Here is a 25,031-nt window from a genome sequence, read left to right as displayed (position 1 = left end):
AAAAGAGTGTGTGTCAGTGTGTGTGAATCTTGTATCCGGATCTTGATTCATATTAATACATACAAGATTCATCATCTTCTTCTTCTCCTTCTCTTCTTATTGTGATCTGGCATCATCCGTTTGATTGGGATTCCGTACCATCAAACGGACCTGATTGATGCACAAGCAGATTAGGGACTAACAATTGGTATCAGAGCATCAATAACAAAAAGAGAGTTACAATGGCAGAAGAATAACAGTGCAAGGAATGAACTCAGCTAGCAAGTTTGCATCTACATGCTTTGAATGGATGGCTTCCATTCTCATAATAACCAAATCTAAATTCATATCATATACAATTTCACCTATAATTGCAGTCGGTTTGCTTCCTTCCTCAAGTCTCTCTAAAAGCTTGAATTCTTGGAACCCCCCTTCAGACAAATGCCAACGGATGCTTGAAAGTTGAGTGTCATGTTCAGGTAATGATTCTTTCAGCTTTTCGTCAATGACCACAACAGTTATGTCAGCACCATATTTCTTGGCCAAAGCAACTGTAGTTACTGCAGCCTGTCTAGTTCCTTCAGAGAGATAAGGATTCCTATCTATTATTGGAAAAAGAAGGTGTTTGAATTTAGAAAATGCATCAGCAACTGAATTGGCCCCAGAAGCTTGTGGGTTGACTGCAACAGTTCGACGAATTCTTAGGATATCGGGAAAACTTGAAAGCCTTCGTGATTCACGTTTGCGGGAATGAGATGAAAATAAGGAAGATGTCGATAATGATGATTTTGGAGAAATTGCAAAAGAAGAAGTTAGTATAGAATGTTTTGATGATGTTTCCATATGAACAAGTGATGAATAGTTTGCGAACGCCATTATCAGATAAATCGTAACCCTAATAGTAACCCTTTTCGGTGATTTTGATCAACAGAGTATAGTAGAGTCTAGAAATTGGATAATGCAAGAAGAGATCACTTTGATAACAATTGTAAGTCCCTAATTTGTCCGTGTATCAATCAGATCCATTTGACGGTGCGGAATCCCAATCAAACGGATGATGTCAGATCAAATAGAAGAGAAGGAGAAGAAGAATAATATGAATCTTGTTTTATTTGATGATTAGAATGTAGATCCAAATATAAGATTCACACACACTCGTTTCTCTCTCGCTAGGCCGTAAACTCTCTTCTATTCATCAATCCGTTCCTCACACCCTAACACATATATTTATACAAGGGGAACATGGGCTTGGTGGACATGGGCCGTAAATGGGTTTACAACCGTAAGGTGTTTACGACCGTAAACTCAACCATAAACATGACCGTAAACTCCAAAAAATATTACAGAAAAATACAATTGCCCAGAAAAGCAAAGTATAAACCATATTTTGACCCAAAAAGTTATTTGCTAAGTGTATACTTTCAAAGGTGTATACGATTAAGATTGTATAGCCCTAGAATGATCAATTTAGCCTCATTTCCTGTTCCTTGTTTGGTTGTTGACTTAGGGTAGAATCATCATTTGACGTCTATATGATCCTATTTTGTGTATAACTTGCATACATAAGGAAAGCAATGGTTTAGATTGAGGTTCTTGGTATTGCGAGTGGTTGGAGTTGAGCATTCCTAGGAGAGTCTAGGATATGTATGCGCTATAGCATAGGATTAGTATATGGTTTTAGTGTGGTGACTTAGAAGAATCAGGAGTGAACTTGAAGAAGGTACAAGTAGGTGTGAAAGGTAGTATTGGGCTCGTACTAGTAGAAGCACAAGACCTATTCCCGTGACAAAAGCAGATCTGGAAACTCTAAGGAGTACTGTGTAGAGGAATCCCCTAGAGTCCTTTGTAGATTGTTTATATGTTGTGTTTTAGTTTTTAGGACGGTGATGATCATTCCAGGAGGTTCTGTATCTGGTTTTGTTTCAGGTTCTGGCTTCGACACAGAAGCAATTGATGAACGTCTACACGAGTATATTTCGGCGGAGGTTACTCGCGGTATCTTGGATGCTACCCTTGTATTGTTCGGTAGCATCAAGGAATGGATTTTGGAGCTGATGGATGATAGGCTCAGGACTTTTCGAGCCGAGATTGTTGTGGGTTAAATTAGAGCTTGAGCTCCCTTATCTAGGGGACAACAAAGTCGAGGCCATTACAGGTGTGGGCAGACTAGTCATACGAGTAGGTATTGCCCCCGGAGCGCATTGATCTACTTCTATTGCAATCAAAGCGACCATAATGAAGGCTGCTTATATGAGATTGTTAGGAGGAGGTGTGGAAGTGCTTGCGTCAATAGCATTGAGGATCACTGATAGAGCTAGGGCAAGGAGGGGGATCCTGTGGTGAAGAGCAGGTTATTTCAACTAACCACTGATGAGGCCCATGTAGCGCTGGATGTGGTTATTGGTATGTGTTTTATCTTTACTTTTCATTGATTTCCTTGTTTATTCTTACGATTACTTTGATCTTGTATATGGACCTTTTTGGTCAATGGTATGAACGTTCATGTTCTGTTTGATTCGGGTGTTACCCGATCCTTTGTATCTCTTTCACTTAGAAAGAAGCTTTGCGATGCTCCCAGGACTTTGGATTTTCCTTTGGAGGTTGAGATTGTCGATGACCGTACTGTGAGTTCTCAGCGGGTTCATCATGTGTGTATCCTGAATCTATTTAGTGAGAGATACTCTATTGACTTGGTGTATATTCCCTTGATAGGATCGAAGGTTATTATTAGGATGGATTGGTTAGATCCCAATGGGGCCATGATTGATTGCGATCGACCGTTGATGAGAGTTCGAAGACTAAGTGGAGGAGAATGGTTATCCCTAGCGAGAGAGCTTCACATGGACCGACTCTTTGTTCAGCTACGAGAACCAACAAATATCTTCAGTAAGGTTGTTCTGGGTTCCTAGCTTATGTTGCAGACACTAGAGTTAAGGGTATGACAGGGTTCAGTGGAGTATGCATTGTTCGGGATTTCCCCAATGTGTTTCTTGAGGATATACCAGGAGTTCCTCCTGAAAGGCATGTGGAGTTCCGGATTGATCTGGTTCCTGGTGTGGCTCCGATATCCAATGCGTCGTATCACCTGGCACCCCTAGAGATGTAGGAGTTATATATGCAACTTCACGAATTGCTAGACAAGGGTTTTATTCGTCCGAGCAGGTCTCCGTGGGGAGCGTCGATTCTGTTTGTGAAGAAGAAGGATGGTTCACATACGATGTGTATTGATCACTAGGAGTTTAATAAGCTATTGATGGAGAACGTTACTCACTTCCGTGGATTGGCGACTTGTTTGATCAGCTGCAGGGTGCATCTTGGTTTTCCAAGATTGATTTTCGATTAGGGTACCATCAGATGAGGGTCAGAGATGATGATGTATAGAAGACAACCTTCAAAACTTATTATGGTCATTAATGATGCCCTTTGGGCTCACCAATGCATCGACAACATTCATAAACTGAGTCTTCATAATGATGCTGGATCGGTTTGTGATTGTATTCATTGATAATATCCAGGCCTACTCTAATACCAAGGAGCAGCATGAGGAGCACTTGTGAGAGGTGTTGGAGACCCTAAGGAGGGAGTGCAATTACACCAAATTCTCCAAATGTGATTTCTGGTTGTGCGAGATGCAGTTCCTTTAACAAATCATCAACCAAAAGGGTATCTTGGTTGATCCGACCAAGATCGAGGTAGTGATGCGATGGGTAGTTCCGAGATCCAGAGATTCTTAGGCCATGTAGGGTACTATCAGAGATTTATCTAGGTCTTCTCTAAGATTTCAATGCCTGTGACACGTTAGACAAAGAAGAATGTAACCCTTCGATGGCGGTCAGATCCGCAATTGGCTTTTGAGACTCTGAGGTAGAGATTATGTGAAACCCTTTTTCCCATGCTTCCTGAGGGTTTGGATGATTTTGTGGTTTTTTTACCTTTATTTTTGGGTTTGGGAGTCGTTCTTATTCTGAGGGGTTACGTGATTTCCTACGCTACGAGGCAACTGAAGTCTCATGAGGTGAAATATCCTACACATGATTTGGAGTTGGCGGTAGTGGTTTTTTCCCTAAGGATTTGGAGACACTATTTGTATGGGGTTCAGTGTCTATCTACACTGACCACAAGAGTCTGAGGTACTTGATGGAACGGCCGAATCTAAATATGTGACAATGGAGATGATTGGATGTGGTAAAGGATTATGATTGTGAGATCATGTGCCACCCTGGGAAGGCTAATGTGGTGGATGATGCTTTGAGCCGCAAGGTGGTGAGTTATTCTTGTTGGATTAGTGACTAAGTCCATAACTATATTTGGTATGTACTTGACCCGATTGTAGCATGGTCCTTTTCGGTTTCCTTCACCAAAGCAACTTGACTGGATGATTAATGGAGATAGCGGTTATTATGGTTTATTAATATATTATATGAATAATATACTAAAAGAGAAATCATATTAGTTAACTAATATTGGTCAAGAATTAATTAAGAAATTAATTTTGTGATCAAAAGAGATTAATTGAACATAGGGGGTTGGGATTGTAATTATAAGATAATTCGATTTTGGGCTATAGATCTTATGGATTAAGGAGGTGGACGAAATTAGGGTGGAAGCCCATCTTGAAATCTTCCAAGCCTCATTCTAGAATGTTCCATTGGACTGCTTAAGGCCTAAGTTAACCAATTAGGGTTTTGACTGAAACCATACCATCACAACTATATAAAGACCCCTATGGCATCCAAAATCGGCTACCAGAAGAACCCTAGAGTCCTTAGAGCCGATTTTGTGCCTCCATATCATCTCTCCAAGATTATCCTTCTTGCCTTGGTGTTTGTGATCGATTAGAGGTACTACACTTGTGGTACTATGCTCTCAAAGCTTGAATCTTTTTGCAACAATCAAAAGGTAATCATCTAAACCTATTTTCTTATATATATATATATATATATATATTGATTTTTGATATGCTAGAATTAGGGTTTATAAGCTTTGGATAATTTGCATGTACAATTGAGAAACCTAGATCCAAAGCTTTAGGGTTTTGCATGTGCACCATAGGATTGTTGTTTTGCTCAAAACCCATCAGTGGTATCGGAGCCTTGCTAGGTCTCTATTATATTTGATGCATTGGTTCATTATTCATTGCAAAAAATCGAATTTTGTGCTTTCTGCCTGATCAACTCGTCGAGTCACCTGATGAACTCGACGAGTCAGATGAAGTCGACGAGTCCAGATGGTAACTCGACGAGTCAGAGTGTCAGTTAGAGAGATTTTTGGGATTTTGAACTATTTTGACTTGGGATAGTTACCAAAAATGTTTTTGATTGATAAAATATGAATTTAATTAATATGATGTGATTACCCTCATCAAAATAGAAGATAATTTTCATTTAATTAGATAATTATTGTCTTATATGATAAACTTTAATTATTTGAATTAATTGAAAGAATTATCTTGCCATGGAATTGGATTATGTCAAAATTAGATAACCACCAATTAATTATTTCATTTTATTATTTGAATTTTGATCCAGGGAGTTTTGAAACGTTTCAAAATTTGTCCTCAAGTTTTAGAATTTAAATTTTTTGATTAAAAGTTTAATTTTGAAATATTTAAATTCTAAACCCTAGAATTTTACAAGTTTAAAATTAAACCCTTATAATATTATAATATTATAAGAATGATGATTATATACATGTATAAGATTAATGCTAGTCTTACCGTTAGTAGGCCTCGTTCACGAAGCCGATCTATAAGGGGGGTATAAGGTTACTGCCTATAAAATGACATTTTGATGGGTGTTCACTCTCACCCACTGCCTCCTTGATTGGTGGAGGGTCGTTAGCCGAATGGGTAAGATAGAGCAACTAATTTCATATTAAAAGTATAATGATTAATAAAGTAACTAAATGTTTTTCATAAAATTCCCAATCTTATTTACTTTAGGAAAAATGTGAAAATGATGCTATTTCATGAAATTACACTTTGTACCCTTGCCAAGACGTTAGTGGAGTGTGTGTGGTTAACTGGCACACTAAATTGTATCTAGTAAAGGTGGAAAAGGGTGACATGATGTTTGTCATAGATCAATGGAGTGTGTGTGGCTAACCGACACATTGATTAGGTGACAGTAACATTGAGGGCACCAAGTACATTTGCATGGTTATTCACACCTTGTTTGTGATCCTCAGTATCCTAGTCACAAACTTAAAGGGCATATCATGATTTAAACATGCAATTGAAAAGTTCAAGGAATCTCATAAGATCTAGGAGTTTTCAACACATTTAAAACTTAATTATTTTTTGTTTTTCATGGTGGAAATTAGTGAATCATCATTCACTTACCTTCAAATTATTTGATGTTTAGATTACGACATCCCTCTTCTAAATCGCAAATAATGTTGTTGGATCCAAGCCCTAATTTCTCATTTGGGTGTTTAGTTGGGGATTCTTATCTAATCAAAGTTTGTCTACATTCTTTTCCAGATGTCTACCTCAAACAACAACAACGCTTCTGGATCAAACTCTTCCGGCTCATTCTTACTCAGGAATTTGTGTGGGAGGGTGATTTTCGATGGAAATAATTTTAACGATTGGATCCGCAACATACGAAAGGTTACCCGCTATGAGGACAAGGAGTATGTCCTCAACAGGGAGCTGAAAGAAGTGGATGTCAACACTGCTAGTCCCGAGGAGATCGCTACCTTTGATGCTCATGAGCGTAATGCTACGAAATTCCACTACATCATGCTCGCGACTATGAATGCTGAACTCCAAAAGTCCTATGAGAACTTCTATCCCTATAAGATGCATCGGGATTTGCTGGACAGGTACCACCAAAGTGCCAGGCAGGTAGAGGTACGTGATCATCACTTCGACGATCACTACCAAGATGAGGGACGGAGAGTCTGTCACAACCCATCTACAGAAAATGTAAAGATATGTCGACCGGCTGCAGAAGTTAAATGTTCAATTCGATGAGGAGCTAGTGATTGATATCATCCTTCACTCCTTGCCTCCGTGTTACAACCAGTTCCGCATGACCTACCATATGAACAAGGAGGAGGTCACTTTAAGCAAGCTTCAAGGCATATTTAGGACTGCCGAGGGCAACCTCAAAGACAAATGTGTTGCATCAACTCCTACTGTCGCTGCCCCCATCATGGATATTGGGCAGAGGAAGGGCAAGAAGAGGAAGGCTCCTTCCAAGAGCCAACATAAGGGAAAGTCCCATGATGGCACCTCTTCTAGTAGAACCAAGGGTGGTCCCGCTGCATCCTCCTCCAACCCGAAGGATGCAGAGTGATACTATTGCCATGACAAAGGGCATTGGAAACGAAGCTACCCGAAGTATCTGCAAGACATCAAAGATGGAAAGATAAAACCATCCTTCGTATGTACGTATACTACTCAATCTAATAACTGATCACATGCTATTTCTTCAGTTCTTGATACAGGAAGTGGTTTTCACATTTGTTCTGATTTGAAGGGCCTAAGAAGAAGTAGGGATGTGGAGCATGTAAAGATAAACTTGATCATGGGGAACAAAAGAGCGTCGTCTGTCACCAAGATTGGAGTTTACCCTTTAGTGCTTAGTAGTGGGTTAGGACTAGATTTTAATAATTGTTGCTATTCGCCAGAAATGGCTAGAAACATCATTTCTTTTCATGGATTATATAAACAAGGTTTTAAATGTTCGTTCGATAATGAAAAGGGTTCTATTAATGCATTCTTTAATGGTGTTTTCTATTTTGAAGCATTGCCTTGTAATGGAATATATGAAACTGTGATGGCTGTAGATAACTTAAGAAATCATGTATTGCATATCGATTCTTCCAATGGTTTGGATAACGCATGCTTATGGCATTGTCGTCTTGGACATGTCAATAAGAAGCGCATAGCCCAAATCCAAAAGGATGGAGTGTTGGAGTCATTCGACCTTAGGGATTATAACGTGTGCGAGTCTTGTTTACTTGGAAAGATTACCAAGTCACCCTTCACTGGTTCTTGTGAAAGGGGTGAGGGCTTATTGGATCTCATACAAAGCGATGTGTGTGGGCGCTTTAGATCCAACACAAGGGATGCAAACCACTTCTATGTGACTTTCACCAATAATTATAGTAGATATGAGTATATCAACTTAATCAAGCACAAGTCAGAAACCTTTGAAAAGTTTAAAGAGTTTAAGCAAGAAGTGGAGAATCAGTTGGGCAGGAAAATTAAGCTGCTCTGATCTGATCAAGGTGGTAAGTACCTTAGTCTTGAATTCCACGACTACCTCAAGGAATGCAGAATCATTTTGCAATTAACGCCACCCAGGACTCCGCAGTTAAATGGTGTGGCTGAAAGGCGTAATCGAACCTTGTTGATTATATGGTTCGTTCCATGATGAGTCGTATTTGTTACCTATCTCATTCTGGGGGTATACCTTAGAGACTGTTACCCATATCCTTGACTTAGACCCTATGAAGAATGTTTCCAAAACACCTCACTAGATATCGACAGGGAAAGCTCCCTCATTGGCACATATCAAGGTTTGGGCTTGCGAGGCTTTCGTAAGACGAGAGACACACGACAAGCTCGAACCTCGTAGTGAGCGGTGTATTTTCATCGGCTATCCATAAAAGTCCTTTGGATATCTCTTCTATAGACCGAGTGACAATGTTGTGTTCGTTGCGAGGGGAGGGGTTTTCTGAGAGCAAGAACTCATAAGCCAAGAGGACAGTGGGAGGAAAATTGATCTTGAAGAGCTTCAAGGGTCAAGTGATGAAGGAACCTCTAACGCTGGCGCTCAACCTGAGGAGGAAACTTCGGTTGAACCAATTGACGAGTCCTTACCTCTTAGACATTCCAGTAGAGTTAGTGTTCCACCCACGTTTTATGGACTTCGTATTACTACATAGGTTGATATGTTTATTAGTGATAGTAAACTAGTAAATTTGGATGAACCTAACAGCTACAAGGAAGCCATGGCAAGCCCAGAGTCTACGAAATGTAAAGAGGTTATAAACAGCAAGATTTAGTCCATATATGACAAACAATTTCGGAATTTGGTTGACAATGTTCCAGGTCGTAAGATGTTCAGGTGAAAATGGATCTTCAAGAAGAAGACCGACATGGATGGGAAGGTACACACTTACAAGGCGCAGTCGGGTTGAACCAATTGACGAGTCCTTACCTCTTAGATGTTCCAGTAGAGTTAGTGCTCCACCAATGCTTTATGTATTTCATATTACTACATAGGGTGATACATTTATTAGTGATAGTAAACTAGTAAATTTGGATGAACCAAACAGCTACAAGGAAGCCATGGCAGACCCAGATTCTGTGAAATGGAAAGAGGTTGTGGACAGCGATATTCAGTCCATATATGACAACCAAGTTTTGAATTTGGTTGACAATGTGCCAGGTCGTAAGACGGTTGGGTGAAAATGGATCTTCAAGAAGAAGACGGACATGGATGAGAAGGTACACACTTATAAGGCGCGGTTGGTTGCGAAGGGCTTTACTCAAACTCCCAGAGTTGACTAAGATTAAACCTTCTCACCATTTGCAAAGATAATATCTATAAGGGTTATGCTAGCCATAGCTGCGTTTCATGATTATGAAATACGGCGGATGGACATCAAAATCGCTTTCCTTAATGGGAAGTTGGCCGAGGATATTTACATGAATCAGCCATAGGTTTTTGTCGATGCGAAGCACCCTAATAGAATGTGTAAGCTTGAGAAATCCATTTATGGATTGAAGCAAGCATCCCGCAGATGGAATTGGTGTTTCGATGAGAAAGTCAAAGAGTTTGGCTTCCTGCGAAGCGAGGATGACTCATGTGTATATGTCAAAGCCAGTGGGAGTATAGTTAGCTTCCTCGTATTGTATGTCGATGACATACTTCTCATAGGAAATGACATCCCAACCCTGCAGGAGGTTAAGTCCTAGCTTGGGAAGTGCTTCGCTATGAAGGACCTCGGAGAGGCTACCTATATTCTGGGAATAAGGATAGTAATGTCACACCCCAAAACCGAGAACGGCGGAATACGTTCTGGGGTGGAGGACGTCATGTACAGTATCATAACAAAGCATAATAGTAAAGACAAGCAACAACATCCATTGCATTAGTATAATATTTGTAATACAAGCATGTTTTGTACAGTTTGTTAGACACCATAAGTATAATCAAAATAAAAGATGAGTCTTGTATATATGCTCCATCTTCTCAAAAGCTGCATCTGTACCTATTTACTGATGACCTGAGAATACAAGTTATTTTGAAAACGAGTATCAACATAAAGCTGGTGAGTTCACAAGTATTTAGTGTCATTGCTTGTATAGAAGTGTTTAAAACCAAGTAATACAATAATAGTTATCCAGTTTTGAAAATAGTGTGAACCCTAGAAAATCCTATATTTTCCAGCGAAAGTAGTCTTCTACCAAGACTCGGTTATTTGTAAGTTTGATTCTTTAAAAATGTAAAAGTTTTCCCAGAGAAACTATCAGTGTGAAAATATGATTTAAATTTTGTTCATATAAGGAAATTGGGAAAATTAGAGTTTTACCCCAAGCAGTGTCACTGCCAGTTGAATGTAGTAGAGATGTAAACTCCAAATAGTATTTAATGTATGTACACTTAGGGCAATCTGTTTTACCTTTAATTCTTAATGTGTTAATTAAGGTTTGAATATGAACTCGCATGTAACCATGCTAAATGACAGTAGTATAACAGTTGACCCTCTAGGTCATATGTAGTGTAGTGATGTTTTGTCAACCCTGGGCCTAATCGGCTCGGACTGTAGCTAGCAGCCGGGATGTGGGAGTGTCCGTCTCGTATAGATCTATACATATAGTGATCGCTCTCCCTACAAGAGGCTCTGGTTACACGATAATCGCATAGCGAAGTGTCATATCGAGAAGTAGTGCATCGCATTCTATTTTAGTATTTCTCTCATATAGTATATAGTATTCTCTTCATGTAGTATGTAGTGTTCTCTTCGTATAGTTTATAGTGTCTCTTCGTATAGTGTATAGTGTTCTCTTCGTATAGTGTATAGTGTTCCCTTCGTATAGTGTATAGTACGTATAGACTCGTAACTGTACTGACCATAGTGAGTATCATAGTAACAATAGTAATGAGTGTTAATCCTTAACTATACCTATTATAGTTAAATAGAGATGTTTATTTGAATGCCTTTGATACACAAAGGTGTTGAACTGAAGTGAATACTTTTATATCCAACACAAATATATATGATATATAACTAAGAATTCAACGACAGTCGGACAGATAACCTAATACCCTAAGTCCACAATCAAACAAGAACAAGAAATAAGGTGAGTTATCAGTTCTAAGTCCTTCAATCCTTACTTATATAAATATATTGGTGTAGATATGATTTGGAAATAAAATAATTTTGAAAGCATTGAAAAATAGTTTTAGAACAATTGAACATGAAAATGTATTTGATAAACATTGAAAACAACTTTACTGGCAAGGTAATTGATAATATAGAAAATCCTTTTGATAACAAGTTATAAATCACATATGATTAGTACTATAACTTGATTGGTTCAACTTGTATTCCCCCCATAAAGCATATAAAAACATTTAAAAGCTTGATTTAGGGGTATGAACTCACCTGTAATGAGTGATGCGACTGTAGGATCAGTTTAGGAGGTTTAGTGTTAATTGCGGACTTGAGCACAAACGAATCATATTAACCATATAATGACATATATATGTGTATTATTAGTGTTTTGGAATAACTATTTATTATATTAGGACCTCTTTAGGGACTAGTAAACACTTCTTTTGAAATGTTACAATCATATAAGATTGTACATGAGTGGTATATGAGCACACAAGGGAGTGTATGGTCAAAATGCACAACAAATGTGTATGTGCGGTTTCACACATGAGTGTGCGGCCGTACAGTGGGTGTGTGCGGCCGTACACTCCTAATTTGTGCCCAAAATGTTGATTTTTGAAGGCCAAACTGAAGGCCAAACTCTTCACTTTGGAGAGTTTTTAAGGTGTGTGCGGCCACCATATGAAGGTGTGCGGCCACACTCCTTCAAAGGATGAAAAACACATGAAGAACACTAAGAACACTATGAGTTTTAAGCTTAGATTCAGATGTTTTACTAGTAACAAGTTGATTGATGGGGTGATTCATGTTCTTGAGGCCCTTAGAGTGTTCTTCGAACGAGATTTTTAGAGAGCGAAAGTAGAGAGAGAAGTAGAGTACAACCAAAGAAGGAAAGAATGAATGAAGGGGGTCCTTCCTTATATATAGAGGTGAGTGTGTGGCTGAAAACGGGTGTGTGGCCATACACTCAAGTGTGTGGCCGCACACTCCATGTTTTGGAGTGCTTGGCCCAATTTTGCTTGATATGCATTGTGTTATCCTGTTTCAAGGTTCCTACCTTATTTGTATTACGATTAGAACGCTCCAATAGACCCCAAACAGTGTTGAAAGCTAACAAAATGATTCTAACTTGGATTCAATTGGTCTCTTGTACAAGAAAGAAATTTCGGGTTGTCACAAGTAAGAAACAGGAGTAAAACGCTAATAGGACGTAGTCAGAATACTTACTTGGATAAGGTACTAAACCCTTTTAGTATGGAGAATTCCAAGAAATGGGAGTTACCAATCCAAAGCAATACCAAGTTGCGTAAGACTCAATGCCCGAGTATTGAAGTCGAGATAGCATAAATGAGTCGAGTGCCTTACGCTTCCGCAGTTGGCTTGATCATGTATGCTATGACTTACACTCACCCTGATGTGGCCTTCGAATTGAGCATGGTCAGCAGATATCAAGGGAACCCTGGTAGAGTGCATTGGACCACAGTCAAGAATATTCTTAAGTAAGTACCTTCGGAGGACCAAGGAATGGTTTCTTATCCTTGGTGGGAGTGATGACTTAAGGGCGTGAGGGTATAGTGACGCCAGTTTTCAGAACGACCGATACAACTTCCAATCTTTGTCGGGCTGGGTCTTTACCTTGAATGGAGGAGCAGTGACTTGGAAAAGTTCCATGCAGGAGATTGTAGTTGATTCAACGTGCGAATCAGAGTACTTAGAAGCAAGCGAAGCGTCGAAAGAGGCATTATAGTTGAAGAACTTCATAGGAGACCTTGGAGTTATGTCAACCATAAAGGAGCCTATGGAAATTTTATGTGATAATGAAGGTGTAGTTGCCTTGACCAAGGAACTAAGGGATCATGGCTAATCCAGGCATATCGACAGGAAATATCATTTCATTAGAAGTCGGGTAGAAGGGGACTCCTCATGGTTAAGAGGATATCGTCAGAAGAAAACCTAACAGATCCCCTCACAAAGGGACTGAGTATGGTTAAGCACTTGCAGCACGCTAGGAGCATTGGGCTGAAGGACGATATAAGTTTTTGCGATTAGATAGTTTTGAAACGTGAAATAAATAAATTGTAATTAACATTCGATGATTAAATAAAGGAGTATTATTAATAAGTAAAGTTATTGTCAAATTTTACTTATTTACCTATTCTTTCACTTTGCATGTTTTCACTTCCTGTATAATAAGATTATTCGAACAGTCCACATTCGCTCATATTTTGGAAGTAGGTATGAACGAAGACTGTCATGAACCGGCATGTGGATTATCTAATGTGTATTATTAGACATAGAAAAAGTTTGTTGCAACGTTCATGAGTGCTCTTGAAATAAGAATTTGAGTATTGAATTAAACCTGCACTCACTTGAATCACTTCATGGAATTAATCTCGAGTGATTGTGAGATGGTAATATCATATAGTCTTAAAACCTAGATATATGGTTTATTGTTTGCAAGTTGGTTGTGCATTGATAATGCGTAAACTCATCAGTAACTTGATGTTATAAAACACATGGTTGTGTATGATTTGATGAGTGAATAGTAATGCATATAAGTCGAAGTTTATCTATTCCTTTTATCCTAAGAGGGTAAAGGCGCTATCTGGGCCCCTCGATGATTTGGTTTGACTTATGTGTCGGGCCCGGTCAGGACTGGATTGATGTGTTCAATAAAGTTCTATGTTGGCCAGATTAGAGATCGAGAAAAAACCTACTGGACAATAAGTATGACTATGTTCCATGTAATTGTCCGCACGATATCTTGAGAAAGGAGGACTATACGATCCTTTATATAAAGGATGAGTCGGCGTTCAACAACGACTTTTGAAAGCTATGATTACTTATCGGATTTTGAAGTTGTACTTACATTTATAGTTATTAGACTTATCCAAGTGGGAGACTGTTGGATTAGTGTCTAAGTCCATAACTATACTTCGTATATTCTTGACCTGGTTGTAGCATAGTCCTTTTGGGTTGCCTTCACCAAAGCAATTTGACTGGATGATTAATGGAGAGAGAGGTTATTATGGTTTATTATATTATATGAATAATATATCAAAAGAGAAATCATATTAGTTAATTAACATTGGTCAAGAATTAATTAAAAAATTAATTCTATGATCAAAAGATATTAATTGAACATAGGGGCTGGAATTGCAATTATAAGATAAATGGATTTTAGGTTGTGGATCTTATGGATTAAGGAGGTGGAAGAAATTAGGGTGTAATCCCATCTTGAAATCGTCCAAGACTCATTCTAGAATGTTCCATTGGACTACTTAAGGCCTAAGTTAGCTAATTAGGGTTTTGACTGAAACCCTAGCATCACAACTAGATAAAGACCCCTAGGGTATCCAAAATCGGCTACCAAAAGAACCCTAGAGTCCTTAGAGCCGATTTTGTGCCTCCATATCCTCTCTCCATGATTATCCTTCTTGCCTAGGTGTTTGTGATCGATTAGAGGTATTACACTTGTGGTACTATGCTCTCAAAGCTAAAAGCTTCTTGGAGCAATCAAAAGGTAATCATATAAACCTATTTTGTTATATATATATATATATATATATATATATATATGTATATATATATATATATATACATATTGATTTTTGATATGCTAGAATTAGGGTTTATAAGCTTTGGATAATTTGCATGTACAATAGAGAAACCTAGATCCAAAGCTTTAGGGTTTTGCATGTGCACCATAGCATTGTTGTTTTGCTCAAAACCCATCACTTCTATAAGAGATATTCGCTTGATGATGGTTGTCGCGCCTCCTTTTTTGGATTCAATCAAGGAAGCTCAGGTAGAGGGACTGAAAAAAGTAGAATTGGAAGCCCGAACGGATTAGGGGACAAATGCCCTTGTTTCTTAGGGACACTCGAGGGTTGTTGACTTATGTAGTAGAGTCTGGGTTCCCGCATCAGGTGGGGTGAGACAGTCAGTTTTGGAGGAGGCGCATAAGTCAAAGTTTTCTATCCATACGGGGGCCACGAAGATGTACATGGATCTGAGATTGAGCTACTGGTGGCCCTGTATGAAGAAGGAGATAGCCTGGTTTGTTGAGAGATTCTTGACTTGTAGGAAAGTTAAGGCCGAGCACTAGAGACCCCACTGTAAGATGCAACCCTTACCCACTCCGATGTGGAAGTGGGAGGAGATTACCATGGATTTCATCACAAAATTTCCAATGACCGCACATGGTGTTGATTCGAACTTGGTCGTTGTTGACAGACTGACCAAGAGTGAACATTTCATATCGATTGTTGAGAGCATATCCACTGAGAAGTTAGCCGTCATATATGTTCAGAAGGTGGTAGTTCGGCACGGGGTGCCAGTTTTGATGATTTCAGATCGGGATGTTCGTTTCACCTCTAGGTTTTGGAGAAAGTTTCATGAGGAGGTGGGTACTCAGCTACACTTTAGTATAGCATACCATCCCTATACTGATGGCCAAAGCGAGCGGATGATTCAGACGCTCAAAGATGTGTTCCATGCTTGTATGCTAGATTTAATAAGGAGTTGAGATGCTTACCTCCCACTAGAAGAGTTCGCATACAACAACAGTTATCATGACAGTATCGGCCGAATGCCTTTTGAGATGTTGTATAGAAGAAGGTGCATGACCCCCATTTTGTTATGGGAAGGTTGGGAATCGGGTCATAGGGAGTACAGAGGTTGTACTCAAGACAACTGAGTTGATTCAGTAGATGCACGACATGTCGTGGGTCGCGTAAATCCAGCAAAAGAGTTATGTAGATCGACGACATTCGGACCTCAAGTTTAAGGTGGGAGACTTAGTGCTTCTGACGGTGTCACCATGAAAAGGTGTCATTGAATTTATGAAGTGGGTCAATTTAGGCCCCATTTTCAATTGATATTTCATGATTTCGGCCTGGGTGGGAAAGGTTGCATACCGTCTGGATTTGCTCGATGAGCTCAGCCAGATCCATAACACCTTCCATGTGTCTCAGCTTCAGAAGTGTATGGCCGATGAGTCTGTAGTTGTTCCTCTGGATGATATTAACATTGATGATCACTTGAACTATATGAAGAGATCGGTGATGATCTTAGATCGGAAAACAAAGGCTTTATGCAAAAAATAAGTATCACCGGTCAAGGTCTAGTGGCAACATTGGAAGGGTTTCAAATGGGCATGGGAGCCTGAGGCGGAGATGCGAGAGCACTACCCAAATTTATTCACAATAGTAGACTTCAAGGAAAAAGTCTAGTTCAAGTAGGGGAGAGTTATAACATCTAATTTATAGGTATTCGCTTTTAACCATTGGGTTGTATTTTTTTTGCAAGAATAGTCCTTAATGGCATTTTCATAAACTTTAGACGCATCTTAGTATGTGGGGCGTACACCTTGGTACGCTGGGTGTACTAGGTTCCGTGCCAATACGCAAGTGTATGCTAGTACGCAGGGCATATGCAGCCAGGGTGCAAACCCTAAATTTTAGGGATTAGACCCTATTTAACTACCTTCATGGACTCATGCACCCTCTTATCCTCAACCCCCTTCCTAATTTCAAAACCATAAAGTATGTGAGTGAATTGAGAAACTTGAAGAGCCTATTTTGGTGTCATTTTGGAGTCTTGGTGTAGAAAGAAGAACCTTAAAGTTGTGGTGTTTCACTCAAGGCTTTGGATCTTCGATTTTCTCTTCATTGTGCATCTTGTGGAGGTAAAAATCTTCAATATTTGTGTATGTTTCTCATGAATCTAGTTACAGCCCAAACTTGTCACCTTTTTGTCCCAAACTTGATCCTTATGAGTACAACGTACTCCAAAATGTTTGAGTTGTCCTTTTAGAAGTTTTAAGGGGTGTTAGGTCATAAAAATGTGCTTTTGGTCACTAGTTTCTACCCAGGCATGTGCTAGAGTGTCTTAATAGGTTATGAAGTTAGGGTTTTTGGATATAGGGTCTTAATAGCCATGCTAAACCATAAAGTTGGAAACATTACGGTTAAGGACATCTTTTTAAGCCTAGATCTGGATTTTAAACGTAAATACATAAGGAATAAGAACTTAATGTCTTGATTTGAGAGAAACCACATACACTATGCATACCTAGGGGTACGTTGTGTATATTTGGTTAGGTCTCCGATCCCTGGTCAACCATGATGTACGCGTCGTGTACGTAAGGAGTTCGCCCATCGTACTCACTGAGTCAGCTCGCCCGAGTTAGTTGACGTTGACCTGGAGTTTTCACTAGGGTTTGTCCTAGGGGTATTTTAGGTATTTGAGTGGTAGTATGAGTTTTGCTCACTGTTATTCATAAAGGTGACTGGTAGCGTGGGTTTCAGAGTAGCATGTCATTTCATCCTTTTGTATTTCTGAGAGGTGAGTCCTCTTACCACCTTAAGTAGGTCGAAGGCACGAAGGCCCACAAACTGTATTATATGAGTAAAATTGTATGTTGTTGTATGATTTTGTACGATGTAATTTTATGATTGATGTATTGAGATAATTTGGGATTGGTGTCATCATGAACTCGAGGTTGATACGAACCCAAGGGTTGATTCGGACTCGATACAACTACTTGCAATTATTTTGGGTTGATATGGATCTGAGGGTTAATACGGAACTGACACGACCACGTGTTGTTATATTATATGTATGTTGTATTTGGTATTTTGGGACGGTCACTAAGTTGTTGCTTACATATTTTTTGTGGTTTCACGTATATCCTAGTATGAAAGGGAAGGGCCTGGCCTGATCGCTTGCATCCACCCGTATGACGGATTTTCTTTGTGATTTGATGTGTACTTTGATAATAACTCCTATTTTAAATACATTGGTTGATTTTTTATGAATACTTGATGGTTTTCGATTAAAACAAAAATGAAAACTTTATCATTATTTTAGGACGTTACAGTGAGCGTCTAAAATAACTTAATGGATTAAGCACTTAACCCTTAACCTCCAGAGCTCAAAGCTCAGCTTTGATTCTTCTAAGGGTTTTAATGGATAAAGTATCCAACTTTATCCATTTAGACATCTCAATAAATCAATACGTTAAACCCTAAGTTTAAAGAGAATATTCCAAGGGCATGGATCGAAAGCATAAACATGGAACCATACTTTTCTTCAACACTAATGGTGTAGAAGCTCAATATTACACAAAGAGGTATTGGAGTTCGCCAAACTCCAGGAATAAATAGGTTTTGGGACCAAAACAACCTTAAAATCATTGCCAACATAGACCTAAGATAAAAAGTAGAAGGGTAAGGACTTTATACCTCATAAATGTCCAGAAGATAAGGAGAATGGAAGAGCATGGCTAGAACAAATTCTTCTTGCACTAGAGACCACCTTCTTCTTGAAAAACAAACAAAAAAATGCACACTATGAGCTCATAAATCTTTAACAAGGTTAAGTTTATGGAAATGCAAGGTCCCCAAATTCCATAATACAATTTTCATTTAAAATAAGTTTAACTACTTAAAACCTTTTGCTTAAATATAGTAAGTGACATTCATTTGTTTAAAACTATAATCTTATCATAGTCAAGTTACAAAAATGCAGAACCAAATCATTGATGTGTGTATAGTCTAGTTGAGCTCTTCCAACAAACAATTTACAAACATTTTATCGATAGTTGTAAGCATAAAGCTTAATGAGTTCACCAAGATAACACATATTCCACCATACATACAATGCCTCCACACAAGTTCTTGGCTATAACGGCGATCTGCTAAATCTACTATTCAGAAGAATACAACATACATACAATCATACATATCAAACAATGACACTCTGCCACTAGCTCTCCGTCACCACTACTATCGACTATCAGTCACCCCGCTATCATTGGGCTCGCGCCGAAACCGCATCATCGACCTTATGCCAGAACAATATCCATACTAGGGCGAATGCTAATACTGACAACCGCATCATGAATACTTAGTCACATGTAGTCGGGGGTCAGATAGATAGTTGGACATGTGATCCCACCTGAAAGCAATAAAACTGACAAGAACCATGAAATAAGGTATTAGACCAATAGTTGTCAAACTATCCAACTTAAACTAGCATTCTAGTGTGTCCATAATGGTAGTCTGAACTCTAAGGTGATCTAATGTATTACCATGACCCTATAATTGATGTTGTTTGACTAATAACTTTTTCCCTGCCACGACGCTTCATCGGATGTCAAAGAGTGAATTATAAGAATATTATATTGTCGAGACTGTAGCTCAAAATCGCAGATGGGGTTGTCAATCCCTGTATAGATCTATACATATCTTTCTAACTCTTGCAATGTTAATGATTATAGGTGTTCGGGGAATGCTAAATTTAATTAAGGCCTTTGGATGAATAAACAACTCACTAACACATTGATCTTAGGTAGTTATCTTTTATCATTTATCTTAATCCTTCCTAGGGATTTACTATAACTATCACAATATAAATCACTTATCTTTTATTTGATAATTATAACTATTGATCTCATAATTATTTTGTATATATAAGTATCCATATATATACCCGAATTATAGTTATTTGAAAACGGGATATTTGGGCAGAGTAACAACTAAATACAGTTCATATCCTTATATTTGACCAACATAACTTCTATGGACTATGTTATTCTAGAGATTTAGCCATTATAAAATGTAGGTATTATCTCTTCCTAGACTATCGGGCATCATATCTCTTAGGCATAATACCATAGGCTAACACTAGGCATAATATCTACAGCTACCTTGTCCTAAGGCTTTAAGCTATATAAAATGATTTGATATTTATAACTATAAATATATTTTGAAAAAAAACCATTTTATAAGCATGTATTCCCCACCATAAAACGTTTAAAACAGTAAAAAAAAGGGGCCATCTACTCACTTTAGCAGTGTATTTTGAAGCATTCCAATCATTGCATTCGATGCTTCGCGCCAGTCAGACAGTCTCTGAAATAGCTTGAGAGATATAGGGAGAGTGTTTGGAAGATTACTTGGGCTGAGAAAATCAAAAAGTGAGCACCTCGATTTATAAGGGCTATGTGCACGGTGCACTTCATGCACAGCGTGCACTCGCTTCATGGCTCCATCAAGAGCTTGCCACGTGTCACGGTTCTGATGGTCCATGTTTCCCTAATCTAGAACGAATATGGGTGTCAAGTGTGTGACCCGGGCATCATGCATGCCTATTGAGCACCCTTAAATCTTTTATAACATTTCATATCTTCCTTATATGAATCTTGTTTCTTACCCTCTTTATATATTTGTGTAGCTCTCTTCTAGTGCTACAACTTTCCTTAATGTTGTGTTGCCAAATTTTGACTTTCATTTTTAACCCATATTGTATATTTTTCTAAAAACTGTATCTCCTTTATATGAACTCTGATTTTTCACTTTTTTTCCTTTCAAAGTACTTATCTTATGGTGTACTATGATTTTCCTTCTAGTAACGTTAACCAAAACTCAACAAATCTTTATATGCTATTTTGACATTAATCGAGTTATTAACACTGTTGATTTTTATCTTTTATAAAATCATAAATCCTCCAATCGGTGTCGGATTTTTGCAACACTAATATCATTGGGATCGCTTTTTTGTGTACTTTCCAAATACACTAACTATCATAAAATTGATATAACTTTTTGGTCACTCATTTTTAAGCCTATTATTATAATCAAACTGATCATATTTTCCTTTAATATGAAAAGTTCTATCATTATCATTGGTTGGTGCTAATCTTTAGTAACAATTGGTGACGGGAAATTCCCAATTGTTAAATTATCCCCTTGTTTTAGGCATTTCATCCATTAAATTTGAACATTATGGTAATCTTTAGCATGGGAGATCGGTTTCTTAATCAGGAAGTCAATTTTCTTTTTTTCTTCTTTTTGGGATAACTAAATTTCCTTTTTAGTTTTCTACTTCTTATTCTTCAACTTTTTTCATTAGCATGTAATATTTGTCTTTTTAAATCCTATTTGATCTTATCCTTATTTTACACCAAAAGGAAACCTAAATCTCTTATCTTAATATTGGCGTAGATTTCTCGAAGGATTTCTATTTTTATTTTCTTATCACAACATGTACTCAATATATATATATATATATATATATATATATATATATATATATATATATATATATATACAGTACAACATCAAGGTTTCCAATCCCCTTGCTTAACTGTTACATTATTCTACCTATGGAGCTTTACTGAATCTCCTTATTCTAACGTCCTTTCCTTGTATTGGCTTGGTTGACTTTTGCAGACATTGGTGGTATACCCTAGTCATCAACAGTTATTATAACTAAACTTCACACACTTTCTAGATGGTGAAGTCCATAGTTACTGTACAAGGGGAGTCTTCACAAGTATCCCCTTAGTGAAGTGGGTTATATTTCATGAGGCTTCCATTCCATTTTTCCTTCCACAAGGTCCGACTAAACTTTCCCTTGAAGATTCCTACCCGTTTGTTCTTAAGATCCTTATACTTCATCTTGCTCCTTCTCGGGTTCTGGGACACATGATCCTTGAGACTGAAGGCTAAATATTTTGCTTCTTCATAGGTATTAGGTTGATGCGACTACACTTCGACTCTAATACATAGAGCTAATCCCTAGAGATAAGCATTGATCTTATGGATCTCCGACTTGACCAATTCAAGGCATATGGTGACTAGGTACTCAAAGCGTATCGTATATATAGCTAAGCCTAACTCTTTGGTGCTTAGATACCTGGATTCTTGCTCGGATCGTGCCACATATTTGCTGTAATGGAATTCCCTAACCATCTTCTTCTTCAACTCTTCTCAGGAAGTTACATAGTTTTCGTCTACTCCTAAATCCTTAACTTGGATACTCCACCATGGGAGAGCTCTTCCCATGATCTCGGATACCCTCAAAGCCTTGAACTGGAATTTCCTAATCATCTGCTTCTTCAACTCTTCCCAGGAAGTTATATATATATATATATATATATATATATATATATATATATATATATATATATATGTTTGTACTTTTACTTGTACTTATGTACATTATTATGAGATTGACCTCTTTATAAAAGCAAGTACCTTATACCTTTACATATATGCTTATCAAATATACACGGCTTTTATATTAAAACTTATTTCAACAATAATCTTTTCGCCTAATGACTTATCCTCATATAAATTAGGGCTTTTCACTCTCGATCCTTACAACATGGGTGCTTATCCACATACAAAACAAGACAGGTTATTATTGTACATTACTTAATGACTTTTATAGTGACACACTTATCATCACCTAAGTATAAACACTTATTATATCCACTTGACTATAATTGTTAATCCTCAAAGCAAAATACATATGTTAAATATATACGGATTGACACCCCCACCTGTAGTTGCTAGCTACAACCTCGATCGACCAATCGAAGCGGGTGATAGATATCTTAATTCTTTATCCATGATGTCTAATGAAGTTTCGTAAGGGGTTATATCTAGTCACAAAGCTCGATTATAGGACTCTCTATAAACATTAATGTATCTCTATATCTACCTATCTAGAAACCACAGATTCAATTTCTCTCTTTACAAAGCAGTTATAAGTATGGTTTTACTTCTAGAAAGGCACCTTAAGGTTTTTAAAGTTTCTCTAAAGGTTCTATAAATATTCAATTATAAGTATGGTTTTACTTACAAGGGAAATACTTTTTGAATTTTTTAAAAGTAATACTACTTCTCTAGCAGAAAACCTATAATTGTCATCAATCTTGTGTTGACCCTCAAAACTATATTTATTCTTAGGAAATCACTAAACAAGCATTTTAGATGATGGAATAGTCATTGATTTCAGGCGAACTACTTTTCTAGTTTTTGTTATATCTACCTACCTATTTAAGGCAATTCATATATTATATTTTTATATGTAAGAACCTTGTCTTCAAACTTCAAGATGAAATACAATTACTATTTTGTTATTGTTATACTTGTGTTATATATCGAATTGCTTGTGATCGATGAATAAAGTCTGACAACCCAGCTTGTTCCACTGCCTTGGTCGGGGGTGTGACATCTCACACACATGCATACAATTAGTCATTTGTGTATTACTACACTTATAGGAAATTCCACAAGACAAATATACATCAAGTAACATATATACATCAAGTAACATATAGGAAATTCCACATAAAAGTGTAGTCATACGTAATCCAGAATGTAATGGGCACTCAAATAACTGTCTCTACCTAAAAACTGCAATCCGAACAGAAACATGTAATAAGGCGAAAACAAAAATACTAAGGCTACTAGATTCTAGTTATGTACAACCCCTAAGGCGTCTGATAAACCATTCATAATCTAAAAAAGATTCTTAGAAAACATACCGCAACTAGCACAGACTAAGCATACAAGACATCTTATACAAATCAGGCAGTTTTGGCATGCGATTCCGGGACATACCCTTAGTCTAGAATCTAGAATGCATAGCATTTCAAATCCAATATATAATCATGTGGGTATATTGGGAATCATTTACTTCCTGAGCTACGACTAACTTTAGCCATCACATCTTCCAATAATTATAATTTTTTTTGGAAAATAATTTTCTTGAGTAAAATCATTCTCTTTTAAATTTCATTTAAAAGAGCTCTTTGTCCTTAATTTGAGTTCAGACACACCGTAAGGCGTGCCCGAATCCCTCAAACCAAGGCTATGATGCCAAAGTGTAACATCCCTGTATTCCAGAATAAAATTTTCATTTAAAATAAGATTAACTAATTAAAATTTTTTTACTTAAATACAATAAGTGAAATTCATTCGTCTAAAACCATAATGTTATCAGTGTAAAGTTACAAAAATGCGGAAGAAAATCTTTTATGCGAGTGTACTGTCCCATAGAGCTCTTCCAACGAACAACCTATAAAACATTTTATCCATAAGTATAAGCATAAAGCTTAGTGAGTAACCGATTATACTACATATTCCACGATACATACAATGCATCCACACAAATTCTCGACTCTAATACCAATCTACCAAATCTCCTATTTAGAAGAACACAACATACGTACAATCATACATACCAAACATTCGCCACCCTAATGCTCCAGCGTACTGACAACAGCGAGGTATACCCAATCATAAATGATTATATGGCAGAAAGGTATAATCATATATGATTATACATGTTTATATGTATATGCATAACCATAAATGATTATACATATACGACTGTTCGTAGATTGAGTAATCATATATGATTAAAACGGTTGGTGGCAGAAGATATGGTGCTGGCAGAGGTGGTAGTGGTATAAGTGATGGAGATAGTAGTGGTGGGGTCGACTGGTGTTAGAAGTAGAGGTAGAGGTAGTGGTAGTGGTGGTGGTGGTGGCGGTTATGGTGATAGGGATGGTAGTAAAGGAGAAAGAAACGGACAACGCTATATAATAATTTTTTATTTTAACACATATGTCATGCCGGTACGCCGGAGGGTTAGAGTGATGTGAAATATGTGACTGAGGTTGAATCTCAAAATCTCTGATTTTTTTTAATCTCAACGGAACCTACATATATATATATATATATATATATATATATATATATGTGTGTGTGTATATATATATATATATATATATATATATATATATATATATATATATATATCTGTGTGTGTGTGGGTGTGTGTGTGTGTGTGTGATAATCCGTAATTCCATTGCCATATGACTTCATTAATGA

General features: G+C 37.6%; 1 protein-coding gene across 1 annotated transcript; it reads right to left on the bottom strand.

The window, feature by feature from the left end:
* Positions 1 to 216: 216 nt before the first annotated feature.
* Positions 217 to 855, bottom strand: LOC145089221 (uncharacterized). Its single transcript, XM_079027686.1, has one exon. It carries the CDS (start codon positions 853 to 855, stop codon positions 217 to 219), a length of 639 nt encoding a protein of 212 aa, XP_078883812.1.
* Positions 856 to 25,031: the final 24,176 nt, after the last annotated feature.

The sequence above is a fragment of the Lactuca serriola genome, chromosome 2, assembly GCF_051521515.1.
Source record: "Lactuca serriola cultivar US96UC23 chromosome 2, Lser_US96UC23_V15, whole genome shotgun sequence".
Classification (NCBI taxonomy): Eukaryota; Viridiplantae; Streptophyta; class Magnoliopsida; order Asterales; family Asteraceae; genus Lactuca; species Lactuca serriola.
This window is presented reverse-complemented; position numbering and strand designations above follow the sequence as displayed.